This window comes from Physella acuta, unplaced genomic scaffold, assembly GCF_028476545.2.
Source record: "Physella acuta isolate Inbredline_101_S28 unplaced genomic scaffold, ASM2847654v3 ptg000674l, whole genome shotgun sequence".
NCBI lineage: Eukaryota > Metazoa > Mollusca > Gastropoda > Physidae > Physella > Physella acuta.
In genome coordinates, this window is record NW_026732193.1 from 422953 (window position 1) to 446168 (window position 23216).

At 34.5% G+C, this 23216-nt stretch overlaps 1 protein-coding gene across 1 annotated transcript; it reads left to right on the plus strand.

Annotated features, from left to right (window-relative positions):
- Positions 1-392: 392 nt before the first annotated feature.
- Positions 393-5578, plus strand: LOC131949103 (uncharacterized). Its single transcript, XM_059310864.1, has 5 exons — positions 393-578; positions 1083-1193; positions 2916-3227; positions 3655-3885; positions 5394-5578. The coding sequence occupies exons 1-5, from the start codon at positions 452-454 to the stop codon at positions 5576-5578; spliced, it is 966 nt and encodes a 321-aa protein (XP_059166847.1). The 5' UTR covers positions 393-451.
- The last annotated feature ends 17638 nt before the right edge of the window (positions 5579-23216 follow it).

Genomic DNA, 23216 nt, shown 5'->3' on the forward strand with positions numbered 1-23216 from the left:
GCATAAAACCAGCTTTAAAAGTTTTTTCCACCCCTTTTGGCGCCCCCCCCTAGGGTCGGCGCCCGGGGCGGCCGCCCCCTCCCCCTAGCTACGCCTCTGCCGCCACCAGCAGATAACTGCATTTACAGGCATAGCTACTGCATAGCAAGAATAAATAAACAATCTGCTTTATATAAATAATTATAAAAAGAAAATGGAAATCCAGTTTCTTTTCTGCTGTAGAAAACATTTTTTTTTAAAATCCGCAAAAGGCACTCAATCTTTCCATTGTGTTTAGTCAAGTGCAGTAAGCCGGTGTAGCAATATTTATTAGGTCACAAGTTTACTTGGGGCAGGGGTGGTTGGGATCATAAAACTTTCAGTTTCTATTTGCGCTCGGCGTTTAAATTTAGTGTCTGCTTACAGTTTCAATTTTCAAAACTTCATCTTGTGCATTTTGTCCGTGACTGATATGGTTACACTACATTTTTTATTACTTCCCATTCATTTTAAGTGTGACTTTTCTAACTTTAAACTTAGCATGTCTATAGCAGAATTATTCGTCATGATGTTTGTATACATCTTTTATGCAAATGGAGGTACTTACGTTTCTTTTTAATGATGTTTAACCTAGGGACAGAGCTTTATTTTTTTTTTGCCGACTTCAATGGGCCTACGCGTTTGCTTATTTGCAAACAGAACTGTAGGCGTAAACTAAAGTGTGTTTGCCTTTCTTACTCACGATATATATATATATATATATATATATATATATATATTATATATATATATATATATATATATATATATATATATATATATATATATATATATATACATATATGGCCTATATATATGGCCTATATATATATATATATATATATATATATATATATATATATATATATATATATATATATATATATATATATATATATATATATATATATATATATATATATATATATATATATATATATACATATATATATAGGCCTTATATATATATATAGGCCATATATATATATATATATATATATATATATATATATATATATATATATATATATATATATATATATATATATATATATATATTTCAGCTTGCGATTTAAACCTATATTTTGAGTGCCATAACAAACGGTGCCTCCTTAAGGAATTTGTCTGCGATGGTGACATGAATTGCATGAGAGGCGAGGACGAATTTAACTGCAGTGAGTCTTCTATATCACTAAATTATGTGCACGGTAAAACACAACATTTAACACTTATTAAAATCTTACGTTTAGAGACGTGTTTCAATTCAATTTATCATATGCAGCAATAAAATGAATCTTATATTGAGGGGGGGGGGGGGTAAACGTGGACGTCCACATGTTGAATTTTGCATAAAAATACTTACATCTAAAATTTAAAAATAAATATTAAAAATAATAAATTAAAAAACTGCGTATACAATGCATGAATCAAATCGGCTGTTCTCAAGTTAAAAAAAACATCAGCTCAATGGGTGAATAATTTGTAAAAATAAAATACTTAAAAAAAACTTTTAAAAAAAACACGTTTTTCTTGTGGACTAAAAAGTAGAAAATAACTATTTACATACATTTGATGACAAAAAACGTGGGTACGTTCACCATCAAATTTCCCGACCCATCTGCCCGACCCACGTTTTTTGTCATCAAATGTATGTAAATAGTTATTTTCTACTTTTTAGTCCACAAGAAAAACGTGTTTTTTTTAAAAGTTTTTTTTAAGTATTTTATTTTCTCCTTTTTAGTCCGTTGCTGCACATGAAAAACGTGGTTTTTAAAAAGTTTTTTATATAGTTTATTTTCTACTTTATCTAATCACTTGATTAAGTATGACTTGACTAAGTGTTTTTAAATACACGGATTAAAAAAATCTTGAGCGACCGATACGCTTTAAACAGAGAAAGGGTGTAATTTACTTTGCTGGCGTGGAGATCTACTCACGAATCACGTGATCAAATCTCCCATAAACAAACAAATAAACGCGAAGATGAGTTAAGGAAAAACGTGTTTATGTGTATTTTAGCATGCCCAGCGTACCAACCGTGTCACCGTTAACAATGTGTTACCGTGTCCGTTCTCCTTTTTAGTCCGTTGCTACACATAAAAAACGTGGTTTTTTAAAAAGTTTTTTTTAAGTATTTTATTTTCTCCTTTTTAGTCCGTTGCTACACATGAAAAACGTGGTTTTTAAAAAAGTGTTTATAAATACACGGACTAAAAATCTTGAGCGACCAGGATTCGAACCTGGGTTGTCGCGGCCACAACGCGAAGTACTAACCACTATACGATCACGGCCAGCGCGCTCACATCGATTGGGGCCGAAGTAACTGTGTCAATAGGCCTCTTGTCGGTATCTTTAGAAATCATGTCCTCAATTTTATGGTCCTTGGGGCGTAATTAAATTAAGCTAATTACGGTCACTAATTGCTAGTTTTTATGATTGCATCTGAAATTGTTAGGCGAAAGTAGCATGCATGCCAAATTTCAGGTCTCTAGAGCAATCAGAAGTGGGCTAATTTTCGATGTCAATTTTAACAACAAACATCCAAACAACCAAACAAACAAACAAACGCGAAGCTGAGTTAAGAAAAACGTTTTAATAAAATAGGTGCCGGTACCCAGTGATGGATTGCCTAACTTTTAACAATCAGTTCTCACCTCGTTGCCAGCTAAATCACAACTGCAAAGATACTAAACAATTTTATCGAAATTATCGGGGGGGGGGGAGGACACTGCTAAAAGTATATATTTTCTATATCAATTCCATTTTGTTCGGGGGTGGGGGTGGGGGAGGGTAGACCGGTAGACTTTCTTCGAGAGGTCTCTTACACCCCCCCCCCTCCCCCGACGACATGCCTTGAAGAAACTCTGAGTGTGATTACTCCGAAACTTCATTCTCAGATAGCCCTACACCAGTTGATACACCGAGTCAGACGAACACTACTGTTCCCTACCCTGAAGCTACAAGCAAGCTACCTTCATCCAGTACAATACGTGCTACCAATGCTATTGCTAAAACGTCCGTTTACCCGTGTCACCCTACACCCACCTACACATACAAGTTGGCGATAGTTCACGACAATGGCAGTACACTGGCGATATCTACTGGAGAAAGTGTGAACTTTACCCTTGCAAATACGGGATGTGATTTTGCTAGCGTCTATAGTTGTAGAGTTATCTTCAACGAAATGAAGTATCTACAGCATAAAAGTTGTAAGATATAATTTATCTCGCATATACATAATTATATATATATATATATATATATATATATATATATATATATAGGCCTATATATATATATATATATATATATATATATATATATATATATATATATATATATATATATATATATATATATATATATATAGGCCTATATATATATATATATATATATATATATATATATATATATATATATATATATATATATATATATATATATATATATATAGGCCTATATATAACTATGTATAGGAAATAAAACAACAGTATAAAGATTTTACAAATAAATTCGTCATATTAGGTAGCATGCATTTTGTTTTAATATTTAAAAAATGATTAGGTGAGTAAAATCTTTTCATGTTTGTTCCAAAGAAATACTGTATTTAGAGGTTGTGTGATTTCCTTTTTAAAGGTATTCCCAAATCGTTACGACTTAGCGTTAACGGCATACATTACGTGGATAAAACTGTAATAACTGCTGAAAAAGGATCTAGCCTTGATATACAATGTAGTACTACACTAGAACCTTCCGTTGAAAATGCTCCTACAGACAACAGCGCACCCCTCCAGTGTGAGGGCGACGCCACTGAGAACTGTTGGGTTACTGGTAGTGAGATGAGAGTTGCTGTTCAGGTTTTAAACTGTAAGTTGTTAGTGTTTGTTTTAAGTGCAAGTTGTTAAAGTTGTTTAAACTATAAGTTTTTGTTTAAACTGTGAGTTATTACAGTTGTTTGTTTTAACTGTAAGTTGTTCAAGTTTTTGTTTAGATTCAAAGTTGTTAAACTTGTTTGTTCAACCTGTAAGTTGTTTAAGTTGTTTGTTCAACCTGTTAGTTGTTAAAGTTGCTTGTTTTAACTGTAAGTTGTTCAAGTTTTTGTTTAAATTGTAAGTTCTTCAAGTTGTTTGCTCAAGAGCTTAGGTTCTCCATGGGTTGGGTGAATGGTTTAAGGGAGTGGGTGTCATCATTCTGTCCAACTTATAGACTTCTAATTAAGTGGCAATTACAACTGTATACTAATTTTTGTTCAAAACGGTATTATATAAAATAAATTTCTTAACAGTAAAATATAAAAAAATCACAAGGTTAATTAACAAAAAAAAAAAAGTTTTAAAGTCGATTTACTCAAAATCAGTCAGAAGTGACTTAGCAGAATTTGCAAGTGGACTCCTAAAATATTGAAAACTAGTGAATGAACATAAACACTTGAACGTCATTCAAACATAAGTATTTCTTTTTTTTTAAATATCCCGGCCAGCCGTCAGGCAATGAATCTTTGACTAATACATCGACTTTTTTCACTTCCTATTGAATCATATCTTTTCTGAGTGGATGCTCAGTAAAACAGTAATACCGTCAAACTCGCCACCATCCAAATGAGTCGACTTCTTTAATTAGTATAATATTTAGTTTAGTATACATTATTAAATCAAAACGCTTCTTTTCAGTGGCGTAACGACCGTTCCCGGCGCCCGGGGGACAAACTTTCAATTTGGCCCCCCCCCCCCATATATTTTTTTATATTTATAATGCAAAACTGCAGCTAAAATGAGTTTCTAATTTTTTTTCAACCCATTTTTGCGCCCCTAGGATCGGCGCCCGGGAACATATGTACCCCGCCCCCCCCCCCCCCAATCCCCCGCTACGCCTCTGCTTCTTCTGGTTCGCTTCATTAGTAAATATGTGTTAATTAATTGCATGGCAAATAGCCTATCGGTTTTAATGTGTGTATAGGGGGGGGGGGGGGGCTAGTCTTTGTTTTGTTCGAAAGTCAAATTATGGTAGGCCATTTGTTTTTAACGTCGAATTTGGAAGCCGTTACTTACGGAGTTTATGAAGTCTGAGACCACGTTGAAACAGACCGATTGTCGTATCCGCATATTTTTAACACGTAGTAAAATCATCGTTACTGATAACTTAATCAAAGTATTTTTATACTACCTATTATCATTACTTCTATGATTAGCTGCTGTCTTAGTCTTTTATTTGACAACAACTGCAACAACTTTTCGACAAATAGGCATATTTATTATCTAACTAAATAATTAGTTATGTAAAAAATGCATTTTAATTCATTCCCAATGACCAAAACTGTACCCGTACCTACTACCATTAATTACATTCTCCCCATCCCATATTTCTGTACCCACCAGGCAGTAGCTGTGAGCAGAACAGTTGCCAGGTCAAAGGTCAGAGTTCATGTTTACATCTGGTTAAAAACGAGACGAGTTTTCAGGATGCTAAAACACAATGTGCACAACTGGGTGGCTTTGTCGCAGATCATAGTGTGTACGTGGATCAGGACGTCTGCGTACAAAGTAATGATAATTTATCTTAAACTGGCGAAGATAAAGTTTATTGCTTTTTGATTAATCATATCCTCATTAATTACATGAACCTACGTATTTGTATGGAGACGAAAGTAGTTAGTCAGAAAAGGGGGTGGGGGGACTTGAAATTTTGGTGGTGTTGTTGGGAGGAGGGGGGGGGGGGGACTAAACTTTCCGAGGAACGTACACTGGTAAAAGCAGGCTATTTTCTATATAACTTCTATTTCGTTCGGGGTAGAGGGTGGACGTTTTCTGGGAGGGTGAAAGAGATATGCCCACCTGAAAGAGATTTTTCTATTAAGTAGAATCTATATCTAAACTAAGAAAACTCTAACAATACGTGAATTTTAAATTCGTTACAAAAAATATACTTTACCCTAATTCTTAACTCGCACAATACGTAACAACTATAATTCTAATCAAAATAAACTAAATGATATATTACATAGCCGTAAACGCGTTTTAATCTTTCAATTTGCTGATAGTATATAACAAATATATTTTCCAACAGACCAATTAAATGGAGTTACGTCCCTGTTCTCGTCTGATAGCAGCAAGGCTTGTCTTGTCTACTCTATCAAAGACAAAAGTTTCAGGCATTGCAAGGGTGTCACAAACTTACCTTTTGGCTGTTTGATCTCATCACGTGGTAAGTTAAAGTTTCACGCGACAAAATGTTTGACGGTTATTGTGGCAAAAGTAAATTTGCCTTTGAAAAATTGCACCGGCCCCATTCCCAGATGGAGAAGCATGCTTTATCCACTTAGTCTAATGTTTAACACCCAGAGGCGTAGCGAGTGGGGGGGGGGGGGGGGCGGGGGTGCGGACCGCAACGGGTGACACCATTTAGGGGGGTGACACCAAGGCAAAAAATAGCAAAATATATAGAGAAAAACTTGAGGGGGGGTGCAAATCGAAAGTTTGAGGGGAGGGGGGGGGGTGAAAATCGAAAGTTTGAGGGGAGGGGGGGGTGCAAATCGAAAGTTTGAGGGGGGGGGGGGGGAGGGTGCAAATCGAAAGGTTGAGGGGGGTTGCAAGTCGAAAATTTGAAAGTTTGTCCCTGGGAAGGGTCGCTACGCCTCTGGGGGATGACACCATTTAGTGCCGCACCGGGTGACACCCTAACTGTTAACATCCATATGCCAGAAAAAAAGGGTGTTACAGAAAAAGCCATAATTATCAATTTAGTAGCAATCACCCTCAATACGTAGCCATTGTGGATGTTGAAGGTCATGTGACAGAGGTGTTTGGAAGATGAGTGAGTTTGCCTCAATGGAATCCCTCCAAAGTTCAGCAATGTTATCCAACAACCCAACAAAGGCTCCAACAATATTTATAAAGAAAAGCGCGGGTCACTATATTATCTATTTGATACGTTTACTAAAATTTAAGAAGCAACCTAAGCATTAGTTTATAGTTGTTTAAATAGTAGTAGTCATATTATAATTTTTAAAATAATACGTTTCTACTTTTTAGTGCATATTGTGATCTAAAAGCTTATTATTTAAAAGTTTTTTAATTGCATTATTTTTACAGAGATTTCACACACTGGTTTTCCCAATGAAATGATCGTTATGATTGTGGGGAGTGTCGTCGCCGTAGATTGTTTATGTGTTTTCTGCATTGTCTTTAGAGTAATACGGGGTAGGTCAATTTGTTTATTTTGAGAAGTTCTATGCAAATAGCAGTGTGATGGTTTTTTAGTAGGTACAAGTACACCTAGTGTAGACGTGGGACTCTGATATGTGAATGGTGGGCACTAAGTAAGCCATCATTTCTGAGCAGTAATATATAGGATAATTAATTAATTAATAATATTGATAGCTAGTGAATCGTAGTAGAAGTATTTATAAAAAAGGAAGTTAAAATTGTTTCAGAGGCGAAGCGAAGGGGGGGAGGCAAGGGGGTACATATATCCCCGGACGCCGACCTGAGGGGGCGCCAAAATGGGTTGGAAAAACAAATTAAAATGTCATTTTAGGTGCAGTTTTGCATTATAAAAAATATATGGGGGGTTGCAAATGGAAAGTTTGAGGGAAAGGGGTGCAAATGTAAAGTTTGAGATGGGGGGGGGGGGGTACAATTGGAAAGTTTGAGGTGGGGGGGGGGGTGCAAATTGAAAATTGAAGGTTTGTTCCCAAGGGGGCGCCAAATTAAATTGAAAGTTTGTTCCCGGGCGCCGTGAAGGGTCGCTACGCCTCTGATGTGTTTATTTTTTTTTTCAGTTAACCGTCAGAAGTCACATCATAATGAGGACAAGCCTGTTTATGAAGAGATAGCTTTACCAAACAGAAACAACGTATCCCCCTACAGTACAATAGATGAACAGAGCTCCGATGTCTATTCGACTGGATGCTGTCACTGTGTTGGGACAAAATCGGCTTCAAACGGAAGAAACTTGACACGAGCTGGGGGTCCACCCGCCCCTCACCTTCCCCCTAGAAAACGCTCATCTAAAGCAGACGTGAAACACGTGCAACTACAGGACCGAATGAAGTTTGATACAGACTCTAGTGTCGCTTTACGAAGTTCCCAGCATGCCCTAAATGTGCACCAAGGGAGATCAAAAACGTCGAAACGTCCGCTGCAGAAAGTAGTTCTAGCAAGGACAGCAGATAGACAAAGTTTTATCTGCGACGCGGAAGGATATTTACAAGCATCTCACCTACACACAGAATGTATCAGTACGCAAGATGGCGGCTTAGATGAAGTGTTGCCGTGTTGTCATCAATATGAGGATGAGTCCACGGACTACATCACGCCAGTAGAGTGTGAATATGACGTTCACATGTTCCTGACATAAAAATGGTTGTTTGGGGGAGGGTAATTTCAGATGCTGCCGTGGCTCATCTTGTCATGAGCCATATTGTCGGGGTCGTTTAGTCGTTTGTATGGCTAGAACACGTTCAACTGTGCTGGCATCTGACGCAACGTGAAAGTTTTGCAGTCTGTCAACGGTGCAAACAACAGGGGCGGGGGGGGGGGGGGGTGGTGGGGAGGCTTCGATGTATGGAAAAAACTCTGTATAAAACGATAGCTACCTTCCGTACCTAGAGGGAACATTTTACAATTTCAAGTAGAATGGCGCTAAATTGGATGCCTCAAGGAAAAAGAAAGCAGGGAAGGCCAAGGTAGACGTGGAAACACACAGCAGTGAAGCAGCGGCAGGACTGTCATAGGGGACTGCCAGAAATTGGTCGGTGAGCGATACAAGTGGAGGGAGCATTATGTGGCGGCCCCATGTGTCTTGGGTACAAAAAGTAAAAGATGAAGGTGTACTGAACATCTTCCGGGAGTCTTACCAAGCTAGTATAGAGAGGGGGGAGGCTCCATAGGTTATCAGAGATATAAAAATAATGACGCCAGCAGTCCACGATCGTGACGATTTATTCACGTTATCGTGTGACATGGGGCGTGACATTTTCACGTCAATAGCGTCAAATACTGCCTGATTATCCCGATGATTTGATTCTACATCCATTTATAGTGATACTCGTAATTTCCGTAATGGCTACTTGTAATTGTAATCAGTCGTGTTTCATTTGTAAATATCTCAATGGCTTATAACACAAATAACATTTGTCACAAAATTTTCAGTACCCCGATCCACACGCCCTGTATCATTCATGTAGTTATAATCCTGTGCAACAGTTATTGTGTGTAATATAGGCATAAATATATTTTAATTTCAATTTTTGCCAGAATAAAAATTTCAATAGCTTTTTACTCTTTCCAGTTTTAAGTACTGTTTTCTGTTAGACTCATGTATTTGTCAACTTTGGGTAAACATATAAAGCAGTCTCTTGATAAACAGTTTACGTTAAGCAATATTCGATAAATTACGTCACACGTCTGTTGGTAAAGAGGGCTGGGGGTTAAGTAGATGGGTGTTTTGAATTTTTAAAAAGTGTATGTTCACTTAAACGATATTCTTGAATCATAATTGAAAAAAAGACTAAAAGTTACAAGTACAAACCCTCTTTCAAACATCTAAGCATCCATCCATAGCAAATACCTTTCAAAAAGTCTAAAATTTAAAATAAAACAAATCCTTCACCTATATGTGAAATCGAACACTCATGCACACACGCTGCAAAACCACATACTTCCGAAAACAAAACTCTAAAGTATACGCATTCGAATCAAAGTCCATACCTCAAAATAAATTACAAACTATATAGAAGTGTGCACGAAAATAAGTCATTCCTGCCTCTCACAATAGCGGAAGATGATTAACGTACACTCAATGCTGTCATACAGCACGCCCAGGGGCGTCAAAGCGGTAGTGAGGACCAATCCGCGCCCCCGCAACAACGGTTTAACGAATGCGATCCCTAATTTATTTCTAGCTTAACAGATTCTTCGTTCAATTATTTATCATTATTTCGATAATCTATTGTTTTTCATATTTTCTCAAATAAATTTTTTCCGTAAAATGAACATGTTGTTTACATACTTGTTTTTATTATACATCCTGAGTACAGAATATTATAATTTACCATTAGAACATTATATAATGTAATTGTATGAAAATCATTAAAGCACTTTATCTTTTATTTTTAGATCTATGCATTTAAAATACAATAGATCTATAAATAGTTTATATATATATATATAAATATATATATATATATATATAAATATATATATATATATATATATATATATATATATATATATATATATATATATATATATATATATATATACATACATACACAAACAGTTCATTACTACCGCACTGATATGTGTTGAATAAATTAACAATAGACTTTCCTTTAGATAGCTTGGGTGCATACACATCAGGTATCATAAAAACCCAATAGCAATTTTAACATTGGCAGGTGAAAGATTCCCCTGATTCATATCTTTAACTATTTAAAGGGGACGGAGTGGTCTAGCGGTAGAGAGCTGGACTGCTAACCTGTAAGTTTCGAGTTTGAATCTGGGTTCAAGTCAGTAGACCATCTCTGAGTCCACCCAACTGATGGGTACCTAATTCAAGTTAGGGAAAGTAAAGGCGGCTGGGCATAGTGCTGACCACACTATCTCTTCATACGCCGAGGTCACAGAGACAAGTGAACTCTACTTCACTTGCCCTATAGACCGTCGGTTTGAAAGGGAACTTTCCTTTACCTATAGAGATTTAATTCCAGCACCTTCTAAACTTTTGGTTTATTTTGAAACATACAAGCTATTTCCCTTTATACTTGTGTCATTTTTATAAATTATAATTAATTTGAAGCCAATAAGTACTCAAACAGTAATAATTAATGTGAAATTAAACATTATAGCTTTCACATTAACTTTTCCTAATATATAGTTATGAATTTAGAAACAGGCAGAACTGTCATGAATATTTTGCTTTCTCAACAAAGCACAGTTTGAAATCCCAGCAAAATATAACAAAACAGTTCCAACAGAAAATGCTGTATGGTATTTTTTTTATAGATATGTATTTTATGTAAAGTATAAACTTAAAAAAAATAATTAAAAAAATATATTTAGTAAATAAAACAAAACAAAATATGTGTTCATTACTTTATTCACTCAGAAGGCACGATCAATCTTATTTGTCAACATTAATGCAGCAATTTAATACATTAAGTTCATTACTATGTAAAAATGTGATATGCATACACACTGGTAAATCAAATTTAAGTGAAGTAAAGCTTTTCAATATTGATATGAAAGGTATAATGAATTGTTACAGGAAATAACATTGGCATGTTAAGTCATGTAGAGTAGCTAAAAAAAGCAGGTAAACTCCCTTAAACTGTTTGGTATCTTTGTTGTATAACAACAAGTGTTAGGGTGGCACTTTAGGTGGATCAGGGCTATAGAAATATACAAGTTTTTAACAAGACTGCTCATTTTTTGAGAAAACATGTTATGAAAAGTTCTTAGAATACACTGCTTTATAAGGATATACTATAAAATTATCACTTTCTACTATTGGATGCAGCTCAAAAGTTGACAAAAACCTATGAATAGGATCTAATGATTAGGCCTATATATGAAAATTTCATCCACTTAATTAAAGTTATATGTTCACACAGAAGTAGAGTAAAACATCACTTTCAGTTACACTGAAAATGTTATAGAAACCAGCATATTTGAGCTACTAATTAAAAGTGAAAATTCGTTCAGCTAACTCAAATGGTACTGAATGGCTTTTGAGAGAAACCAGAAATCAAGTAAGTACCACTTTTGGTTACTGGATATTGCTCACAAGTTGAAAAAGTACTAATAGCAGATAATACTTATATGGTAATCACAGACAGACAAGATAGTACAACTCTGTTTTTCTGTAAAACGTCAAGGTTTTTCAAAATCTTGATTTTGATTTTTTGCATAATTACAATACTTTCTTTGTGCTCAGTACAGATCAAAATGAAAATATGCACAAATAAATTAAAGGCAGTTTTGTACATTTGTTACTACAGCTCTCTTAAAACTAAATTGTGTTTTAAAACAAAAAACTGTGGAAGGCTTCTAATATCATAATTAACCCTTTGAGCCCTGGCCTCCCTGGCCTAATTTCTCCCATTTCCGGAGCTCCCAGGCCCAAACCTATTTTCACTTATCTGCTTCTAACTTTGCAGATAACTTTTGAACCGTTGGAGATAATAAAACCAAATTTGGTATCCAGGCTCAGGATCAAACAACAATTCAGAAAACTTTTGAAATACTTTTTTTTTTAAAAATGTATGTAACATAACAATGTATAAAAAACGAACACAGTTGATGGCTGTGGCTCAGTTTTTCGTTTCGGAGGCATTGCTTAAAAAAAAATAAATAGTTGTACAACAAAAGTTTGCACTAATAAAATTTTTAAATAGCAATAATTGTTTTTATATACTTACTAAACATAATGACAAAACTAGAGTAACGTGCCTATTATAATAATAATGATTATTACCAAATAATAAAATAATATAAAATAATCGATTTTTTGTTGTTGACAATGTATTTTACGAAATGCAAACAATTTTACTTTTAACTTTTCCCGAAATCTATTTTTAGAATCATAAACCCGCACTAAAAAGACATATGCGCCACTTTATTCAGTCACCGCTAATTATATTTAATAAGATGGTATACCAGCCCCTAGGACTATGACGCTAGATTATTGGGCCAGAAAACCGGCTTTTTGTTTATATGCCTAATTTTGAAGCTAGTTTTCCAGCTTGCCGGGCTCAAAGGGTTAAGATCATTTTAACTTGGAAATAAAATTTTGATAATTAAATAAGTCAGCTTTTCCACATAAAATATAGCTTTAGTCACATCAATTAATCTTTACTAACCAAAAAATAAAAATTTATAATCACATATATATATGCACAAATTAATACCTACTTAAAAGTAAACATGAGATTTTTAACATGCATTTCAAACGGGATTATAATTTTAAAATTGGAAGAAAATTAACAATACTTTAAAAATTTAATAATATATTACAATTTATATTTATTACATTTAATAAACTTAAAGACAATAAGTAAAAAACAGTAAAGAGGTAAAAAGGTAGTTTTTATCAAACCAACCTGTGCAGATAACATAAAAATATAATTTTTGTATCAACTGTTTGTAAACTATAAAACAGAAATTAGAAGTGTTATGACTTACTATTTGTTGCAGCAGAGAAGGCAAGAATGGCATTTTGAATTGCACTTAATTTTCTATCTAACCCTAACCCAATGTTAACCCTTAGTCTAACCTTAAACCTTACCCTAAAGCTAACCCTAACAAAGATGACATAATGATCAGACAAGAAAGTGTATTCTACACTCTGCCTCTTTGTTATTGTGTATTCTATTGAATGACTAAGAAATGTATGAAATATTGATGTATTTTATACTTTGATGACTCATTTCAGGATTTACACACATTGCCTAGGTATTCTGTAGAATGCCAGATTTTACACTTTGCAGGTAACATATACTGTATTTTAAAATGGATAAAAGTTGTAGAAATAAAAAATAAAATGGCAAGTAGATTTCTATCGAAGGCCAAAAGGTGATAAGGGATAAGATTGTAAGCAGTATACCACACAATCTATATTTTCCCCAACTCTAGTCAGGTATTAATTTGAGTTGGGTTGATTTAGGGACATACTAAGAAAAATGAGCTGTGATTCAAGCCCTCATTTTTTAAAAATTGCTTTATGATTAGATCAGGCTATCTTATAAATAATAGGCAACATAAAATGTTTATAAACATGTTAGTTTCAATAAAAAAAATTGTATGTAAAAGGTCAAACAACTATTTTCAGAGATGTAGCTGGCTAACTTAAATAAAGGGAGATTTTTTTTTCATCCTGGAAATAGAAAGCACAGCCATATTTCTGACAACAAATCAAAATTATCTACATTTGATATTTTACAGGGGAAATAAATTTAAAGGAAACAGAAAATACTACTAAAAAAGGATTGTCATGTACGTTTATTTTTTAAAATTTAACACGTCATTTTTATTTTAAAATTTTCTCATAGAGAAAAAAGATATTTCCTGTAAAAGAGAAATGTTATAAATCTGTATCTTAAATAATAAGTCTAATTATAACTAATATATTAATTTATTACAGTATTCTAAGTTTTTGGTGAAATTTACCATGGAAAAAAAATTCTATAACTTAGTTTAAATTAAGTTACATTAGCCTCTTTAAAATGTAAATCTTTTAAATGTTACATGAATGAAAATTACTTATAACTAATATACAAATAACCCCATGAATGAATATTGAGTGCAGCATATGTTAACCATCCATGTTTAATGATGTACATCAAGCTATTCTAACATTATGTTTAAAAAAAGTAAATTAGTTGAAAAGGTCATAGAGTAATTACAGCGTTTCAACGAGTTGGATTGCTTTTAAAAATAGCAGCATAACAACATATGCTCTCGCTCACTCTCTCTTTTTATACATACATAAATTTACTATATATATATATATATATATATATATATAAATGTTAAAAAAGAGGGAATTGTATAATATTTTCTTAATTAATAGATTAAGAACAATTATGCATAGTTTGAGGTTTTGATTGTGACCAGCTTTACCTTGCAAGTTATTGCAAATTCTAAATAGAAGTGTATGCATAGTAAAAAGGTATGTGACTTATCAAACTACTTTTTAAAATATTAAAATATTTTAAAACTCTGAAGTGTCCTTAGTAGCATTTCCAAGTATTAATAAACTAAGATTTTTATAGTTTAGTGAAATTTCAATTGCAATTTTCTATAACAAAACAATCTGTTTCATTGTGAAAGCAACAGTTAATTTTAGTATATAATAAAACAAATTCTTAAAACACTATATGCTGTGATTTATCAAAAGATGAAAAAAAAAACATTTTCCTTTGTTCTTGTGGAATGATTTTCCTCAAACAAAATTAAAAAAAAATATTTGCCTATATCTTCAACATTTGGTTATCCACCCAATTTCAGCTCGCTTTTTTTTCTGGATTTGCTTCCATAGCCTTTGTTCAACCAAGAACAAACTACAAGGCAGCAGTTGTTTTTTGTGATGGGTTGCTGTCCCCAGCTAATGAACCTCATCTGTTACTTCAATTAAGAGTAATGTTATGTTAATCAAACTGCAGTCTGAAATGAGAAATTAAAAAAAGGTAATTGAACATTTTTTAAAAGTTTAATGTTTACCAAAAGAAACCTTCTAAACAGAGAAATAAATATTCAAATGAAAATTAATTTGAATTCCTAGAAGATGAATGCATCCATCCATCCATGACTTGCCAGTTCATAGAGGGCTTTGTTCTACTTCAACACCTCTTGAACTAGTTTTTTTTCCCCATGTCTGCAGTAGATATACTCTATCAATTCATCTCAGCCTAGCCTGCCTTTGGGTAGTTTCCCTTTAGTTTCCAGTAAAAGTTCTGGTTGCGATTAATTTTCTATGTCCAGCTATGGTTCCAGCCATGTATGTATACATATACATATATACACATATATATTTATATATATACATATATATATTTATACATATATATTTATATTTATACATATATATTTATACATATATATTTATACTTATACATATATATTTATACTTATACGTATACGAGAAAAATGGCCCGTTGAGGAAGGATACACCGGGCGCTAGGTTGATAGTGCTGTCTCTTTTCTCTAAACAAAAACCACCCCCCCACACACACCACCCCCACCCACACCCCCACCACCCCAACCCCCCACCCCCCCCCCCCACCCCCACCCCTACACACACCACCCCACACACACACCACCCCCCCACCCCCCCCAAAAAAAAAACATGTCTACCGTCCCATTCAACGAAATATAATTATATACTTTTTCCAGTGTCCGCCCCCTCCCCGAAAATTCTACACCCGCCCCCGAAATTTTCAAGTACCCTCACCCCTCTCCGGGGAGGAAAAAGTCTAAATTAAAACCACCCCCCCCACTCACCCCCACCCCCCCCCCACACACACACACACCACCACCCCCCCCCCCACCCAAAAAAAAGCATGTCTACCGTCCCATTCAACAAAATATAATTATATACTTTTTCCAGTGTCCGCCCCCTCCCCGAAAATTCTACCACCGCCCCCGAAAATTTCAAGTACCCCCACCCCTCTCCGGGGAGGAAAAAGTCTAAATTAAAACCACCCCCCCCCCCACTCACCCCCCATCCCCCCCCCCCCCCCCACACACCCCCCCCCCTCCCCCCACCCACAACCCCCCCCCCCCCCCTAAAAAAACATGTCTACCGTCCCATTCAACGAAATATAATTATATACTTTTTCCAGTGTCCGCCCCTCCCCGAAAATTCTACCCCCGCCCCCGAAAATTTCAAGTACCCCCCACCCCTCTCCGGGGAGGAAAAAGTCTAAATTAAAACCACCCCCCCCACTCAACCCCCCCCCCCCCACCCCCACCCCCCTCAGACGTTCTTACGCGGGGGTGGGGCTTCGCCCCTACCCGAAGAATTGTATGCAAGAAACTCTTCACGCAAACCATTTAGATTAGACAACATTTCCTTTTTTTCAATGTTTCAATGACGTCATTACATTACTGTGTGCACTCTCTGGTTTGAGATTATGTTCTACTCTACGCTAAATGTGTCGACGTCATATTTCGTTTTTCGAATTACTGTGCAGGTTTTTAAATTCCTTGTGTTTTCTCTAGAGCGTTCTTGTCAGACAGATAGATAGATAGATAGATAGATAGATAGATAGACAGACAGCGAAACTATTATTATAGATATTTATACATAAGCATTTATATTTATAAATATATATTTATACATATACGAGCCGACCCGCGGTGTATCATACGCCGCTATTTAGTTGTTGTTTTTTCTACTTTTCAGTAATTCATAATTTGTGAATTCGACAGTACCAATGCTGCCACTGAAAATATTTGCTTTAAAACACTAAACCACCTCCCATCCCCCCCCCTCGTGAAAGCAGCCTCCTCTTAGTTACCTCCTCTAATTTTAAAATCGTTTAAAACTAAATTATCTGCCCCTAATAGCCGTCACCAAACCCTGCTCTATGATTGTAAAATGTAAACATTTAGAGTGAACTACAGCTCACGAAAACATGTAGGGGTGGGGTGGAGGGGGGGTGGAAGGGGGGGAGGGGGAGGGGGGGTAGCGATAGAGAGGAAGAGAGGGGACTGCAAGGCGCGCTTGCAGCTTGTTTTCTAACGGCTCCCAGAAGTGAATTATATATATAGATATTTATAAATATATATTTATATTTATAAATATATATTTATAAATATATATTTATAAATATAAATATATATTTATAAATATATATTTATATTTATACATTTATATTTATAAATATAAATATATATTTATTTTTATAAATATATATTTATATTCATACATATATATTTATGTTTATACATTTATATTCATACATATATATTTATATATATATATATATATATATATATATATATATATATATATATATATATATATATATATACATTTATATATACATACATATACATTTAAATATATATATATATATATATATATATACATTTATATATATATGTATGCATACAAATAGATTTATATATATATGTATACATACATATACATTTATATGTATGTGCCCGACTGTGCGCATTGCCACAGGGCTAGAAGAAATAATTTAAGAGGGTTTCATCAATGCATTTGGCAATCGTATATTCTCAGACGTGTGATATTGTTTTCTAAAACTGAGTTTTATTTAAATGTAAATAATGCCTGATCTATATTTCTTGGATCATATTTGTTGGGGCATGGGTTTACCTACCTTACCGCCCAGCACAACCCAGGGCATTGTGTATGAAAGCCTTGAGTGTACGTTAATCACTCTCTATAATAGTGAGATAGAACACACTTCATAGACCACCCAGGGGTCAAAGACGTAGAGGGGCGCTCTCAGTAGTCCCCGGTTACATTACCGCAGGGGCGCCGCGTATGGTCCCTGGCTCTGTTTAATCATGAAATGTTGTGTGCCAATATTGTAGAGTGCTCCTTAAAATGAATGTATAGTGCCATAGTGCTCACGGATGAGCCCCGAGGTGCCAAATTGCCCTCTGCCAAGGCGCTGGTGAACATTTTTGTTTTCTCAGAGTTATTTAAATGTAAACAATGCCTGCGCTTGGATCATTTATCTGGGCATGTGTTTACCTACACTAACGCCTGACACACTGTATGAAAGCCTTGAGTGTACATTAATCATCCACCTAAATATCACTGTTAATCACTCACTGCCTAAGTGTAGGGCACATAGAGGGGCGCTCTCGTGAGCTCCCTACTACAATATCGTAGGGGCACAGCGTAAACACAAAGTTCCTAACATAGACCTGTAGACAAAGCAGGAGTGTATGGCAGCTAAGATTAGGGGTTGGGTTCAAGCGGATGGAAGACTCATACAAATGTGCTTGAGTGGGACCCCAATGGAGGAGAAGAAGAGGGCCCCAAGAAAGATCTGGGAGCTGTCTTCTAAAGAACTAAAGACCTCAGGGATGTATTGCAAGATGGTAAATCACACAGTCTGGGGAATGGCCAAAGTGGAAGATAATAGTTGAGGCCCTCTGCTCCACAAGGAGTAAAGAGGACTAAGCTAAGTCAGTACACATGTAAGCAAATTATAAACAGTAGCTTTGTGGGTGAGTAAGAAATGCTTTTATGTCATGCATCTGTTTTAACTATTTCTACTAAACAAATATGTTCTATTCTAATAGTCAAATATTAACTGTGAAGCTGGTACCCAAAGATTTTGTTAGATAACGTGTGAATTGTATGTCCAAATTTTATCTTTGTTGAAATGATTTATCAGTGTTTATATTTATTTATGTGCACTATTTTTTTATGAGTACACTGGAGGTAGTGAGTTGTGTTGAATTTATGAGTTTGCTATCAAATTGTTGTGAATTGTTACCTGAGGGTCAAATGTGTTTATACAGGTCATGTGAATCAGACACTGGGGATACGAAAGAGGGAGACAGTAAGCACATTGCAAAGAGAATATTAGACCTATAACTATGGCAGGTTACCTCAATTTTGTACTGCTGTTGGCCTGAAGTTCCCGCTGCTGTTGGCCTAAGGTTCCTTCTGCTGTTGGACTGAAGTTCCTTCTGCTGTTGGACTGAATATTCTTCTGTTGTTGGCTTGAAGCTCCCATTGCGGTGGACCTGAATGTCCGGCTGTTGACCAAATTCTTGACCTTCAGTGCCTGTAATGTTTTTAGTTTAATTTTAATGTACATTTAGTTTAGGTGGGCTTGTTCAAACCTCATCCCCACAAGGAGGCACAAACATATGGTAAATATGACCACTTTACAGTCGGTGATGTTTAAAACAATTTTTAACCATCATTATCGGTCATCTGCTGCTCTGGGTAGTTCCACAACAAGCAACAAAGTCCAATTTTTTATGTTATCCATTCAATGACATTTTTACCTATTACACCATTCTCTCCCTTCTAGCAAAGCGCCTTGCATTATTATTTTGGATAGGTTTTTTTGTTCGCATGACACCCATACAACCTAAATTTTCTTGTTTCGACTATGCTCAGTAGACTTTTAAAGCAACCAATCACATTAGTGATCCTATCACCGACCTCTTCATTTGTTATGTGATCTCTGTATGGGATCCTTTTGAGTGCTTATACATCTAATTTCCAGGGCCTGGATTCTTCTCAGTGTTGTTTGGGCACCTCTTGCAAGAATTCCTTACTTCCTTCCATCATCAGATAGTATGTGGCCACGGTACTTGAATAATTGAACTTCCTATAATCGTTGGCCATTTACCTGTATTGTATGTCTGCCATTATGCACTTTGGGTTGTTGTCGACATTGATTTCCTGGCAATATGTTGGTGATGTTCTGCCAATCAATCAACTAATTTTAACAAATTGTCTTCACTGTCTGCTACGGCATCTATGTCATCAGCAAAGAGTAGGTTGGTAATAATCCTTTAAGGCGTCAGCCATGATCCATTCCAGGTAGATACTGAAAAGTATGCGAGTTAGCAAGCAGCATTGTCTGACGCATATTGTTGTTGAGGACAGTGTTAATAAAATTACAGCGTTGGTTGCTTTCTCTTATAATGTTTGATAATTTCTGTGAGGTTTGAGCTGATATTGTATTTGTGCATGGTAGCCCACAATGCATCATGCCATACTCTGTCAAATGGCTCCTTAAAATTTTTAAGAACATGGTAAAGATGTTGCTAATGTTTTAGGTATTTTTGGCAAAGTAACCAAAGATTTAAGATTTGCTCAGTTGTGCTGCATCCCTGTCTAAAACCTGCCTATTCTTCAGCTTTGATCTTCTCAGCTTGTGGCATTAGTCTGTTGAGTATTAGCAAGATTTTGTTGATAAGATTGCTGATTGGGCAGTTTTAGGTTGCCTTACTTGGGGAAAGTGATGATAAGAGATTAGGTCCCCAGCTTGAGACATTCTCCTGTCTGCCAGATTTTGTTGCAGATATTTATCAGTGCATCTGACAAGGTTTCCCCTCATGCTAATATTAATTCAGCTGGTATGTTATCTACTCTTGCTGACGGGTCTTTGTGATTATTTGTGTCATTAGGTGCATTCAGTATAAGATTGTCTTCTGCAGTCTCATGGCTGAATAACTCCGAAGAATACTGGGTCCACCTCGTTCTTCAGTTAGACCTTTTCCATTTTTGTACTGTATATTGTTGGTTCACTCTGGCTTTGATATTATCAGGTCTTTTATCTAGTTGGTATGCGTTCTTGCTAATGTTCATTTTCAGGTTTTCTTGACTTCTTTGCTTTGAGATTCCATCTTTATTGCTGCAAATTTGTTTTCTATTATTTTTAACAATATCTATAATTTCAGGATCCTTTAGTATTTCAAGATTAAATCTTAGTCTGCCTGTTTCTTGACCTTTTTAAATGTAAACTTAAGGTATTCATGATCACTTCCTACATCTACAAACATAGAAACATAATGAAATACAAAGCAATGACATAAAATAAATTAACCTTGGGTAATAAAACACACTAAACTTCCCAGAAACTAGCCTTATTAAAAAAAAATACAGATTTGTTGGCTCAGGTTTAGCATGGATATACAAACAAATATGACCATCTAAGAACCTATTACAAAAAGTTAAAAAGTAGAAAACAAATTTTACCAGCTAGCACTAATATTTAGTGGCTATTCAGAAAATAAATTCAAGTAGTTTCACTATGCATTATTTGTCAAAAAAGAAGAAATTAAAGGTGGTGCATTCTTATAATTTTTAAGCAATGTAAAATATATGTACAAGCAGCTGGTAGCAGTGCACATTTAAATTTTAGTTTTGTGTATTTATTATTTAATTTGTAAGCAAAATAAATTTTGTGCTTGTTTAAAAAAAACCCAGTTTCAATGACCATGCAAATAATATTCACAAGACTTAGTAAAAATTTAAGTGCAAAAAAAATCTAAAAACTTACCATTCTCTCTCTCTAATAAACTGTGAATTAGAAAACGTTCAGGTTTTATAAATATGTATTTAAGTCATAAGTTTAGTTTTTATGACGTATAGAAATATAAATAACCACTTTCTTCAAAAATATGTCTTTTATTTATTATAATATTAACTCATTTGAAATTTTTAAGCCCTCATTTATTTTCACTTTTCATTTTTTCCATTATTTAAAATCTACACATTATATAAAACAGTCTTATCAATATTTTAAAGTAGTGATTTATTTGTTGAAGAAAAAAGTACTTAAGTTGCCAAAATAGTAAACAGCTTTTCAATGAAAAAAAAATACATTTCAAACAGGAAAATTTTAAAGTAATTTTTCATTTAGATCAATAGAAAATGAAATTATAACTTCACTTTTTTAACTAAAAACATTGATTAGATAAGAATTAGAATATACTTTTGGTTTGGTAAATATTATTTTACACTCCATTGTAATAGTTAAAACATGGCATATCAATGAAGTTTAATAGTGTTAAAAACTGTCATTTTTTAAAATATACTTAATCAACTATTAGAAAAAACAGCAACAAGTTAACACATCATAAATGCCATTGTGATATGGCAAAACAATTGGATAAATAGAAAAAATATAATAGAATTCTGGGAGCGTTGTTACACTTCTGTAGGCCAATAGAAAAAACATAGTTTCAACAAGTTAAGACTTCAACATTTTTTTTTTAATTTATAGAATAAATACTTACATTTTTGTATGCTGAGCTGCAGAATTTTTTATATTAGGGTCTGCAAGAATAAAAAAGCAATATCAACATTTGCATGTCCTCACAAGTCTTTTTCTGTGATCGCTAGATGAAGCCAATACTAATTAAAATACTGACAAACCAATGAGTTAAAAAAGGGACTTAAGTGTAGAAATTTTATTTTTATAAAACCAAAAAAACAAAATCTGGAGCTTAACCATTAATGTCCCATAACGCCCGCTGCCGCCCGACACCGTTAATGTCCCGTAACGCCCGCTGCCGCCCGCTTACAATACGCATAGAAAAATTAAATTTGTTTCATTAAAATTTGGCCTACAAATCCTAATTTTTAACTAAACAGGAAGTCGGATAGTTTCAGCATCCTTTTCCGGTCTTCTAATTTCAATGGCGCTTTTGAAAGATAAAAAATAAAAGTTTCTTTCTATCTCGAAATTTTAGACTCATCTGTCCTATTTTTAGTAGATTTAATATTAAAAATAAAATAAAATAATGCCTCTAAACGTATCTAGGCATGTATTTTATGAATTATACATCTTAAACATAACCAAATTGATATTTAACTGTTAAATTCGATGCATAGTTGTTTAGACAAAAATAAATAAAGTTGACTACCGAAAATGACCTGTTTTGAATTTTCGCCGACATTTTTTATTTTTATTCTGTACTTGTACCGAATATAATATATTCTATTTAATACTGTTGGAAAGCCAGGTTTATTCCCAACATTAAGCAGTATTTTTATCTTAATTTTCAATTTCATTTAGACAAAAACAAATATTTTGTGAAACTATTCACTTGATCATACAGAGTTATGCTCCTTACATTGGGCCGTCATGGGTGGAGTTTTGGTAGAATGAATGGGACATTAATGGTTAATAAATTCTAGACAACTTTTTTTGTTGATCAACTAAGTTCCCTGAATGTATCTTA

Excerpts from the sequence above, each read along its gene's own strand:
- LOC131949103 (XM_059310864.1), top strand. The coding sequence starts at position 452 with ATGGTTACACTACATTTTTTATTACTTCCCATTCATTTTAAGTGTGAC. Across the intron at positions 579-1,082 it reads CATCTTTTATGCAAATGGAG|CTTGCGATTTAAACCTATAT; the intron begins GTACTTACGTTT and ends TATATATTTCAG. Across the intron at positions 3,886-5,393 it reads TGCTGTTCAGGTTTTAAACT|GCAGTAGCTGTGAGCAGAAC; the intron begins GTAAGTTGTTAG and ends TGTACCCACCAG.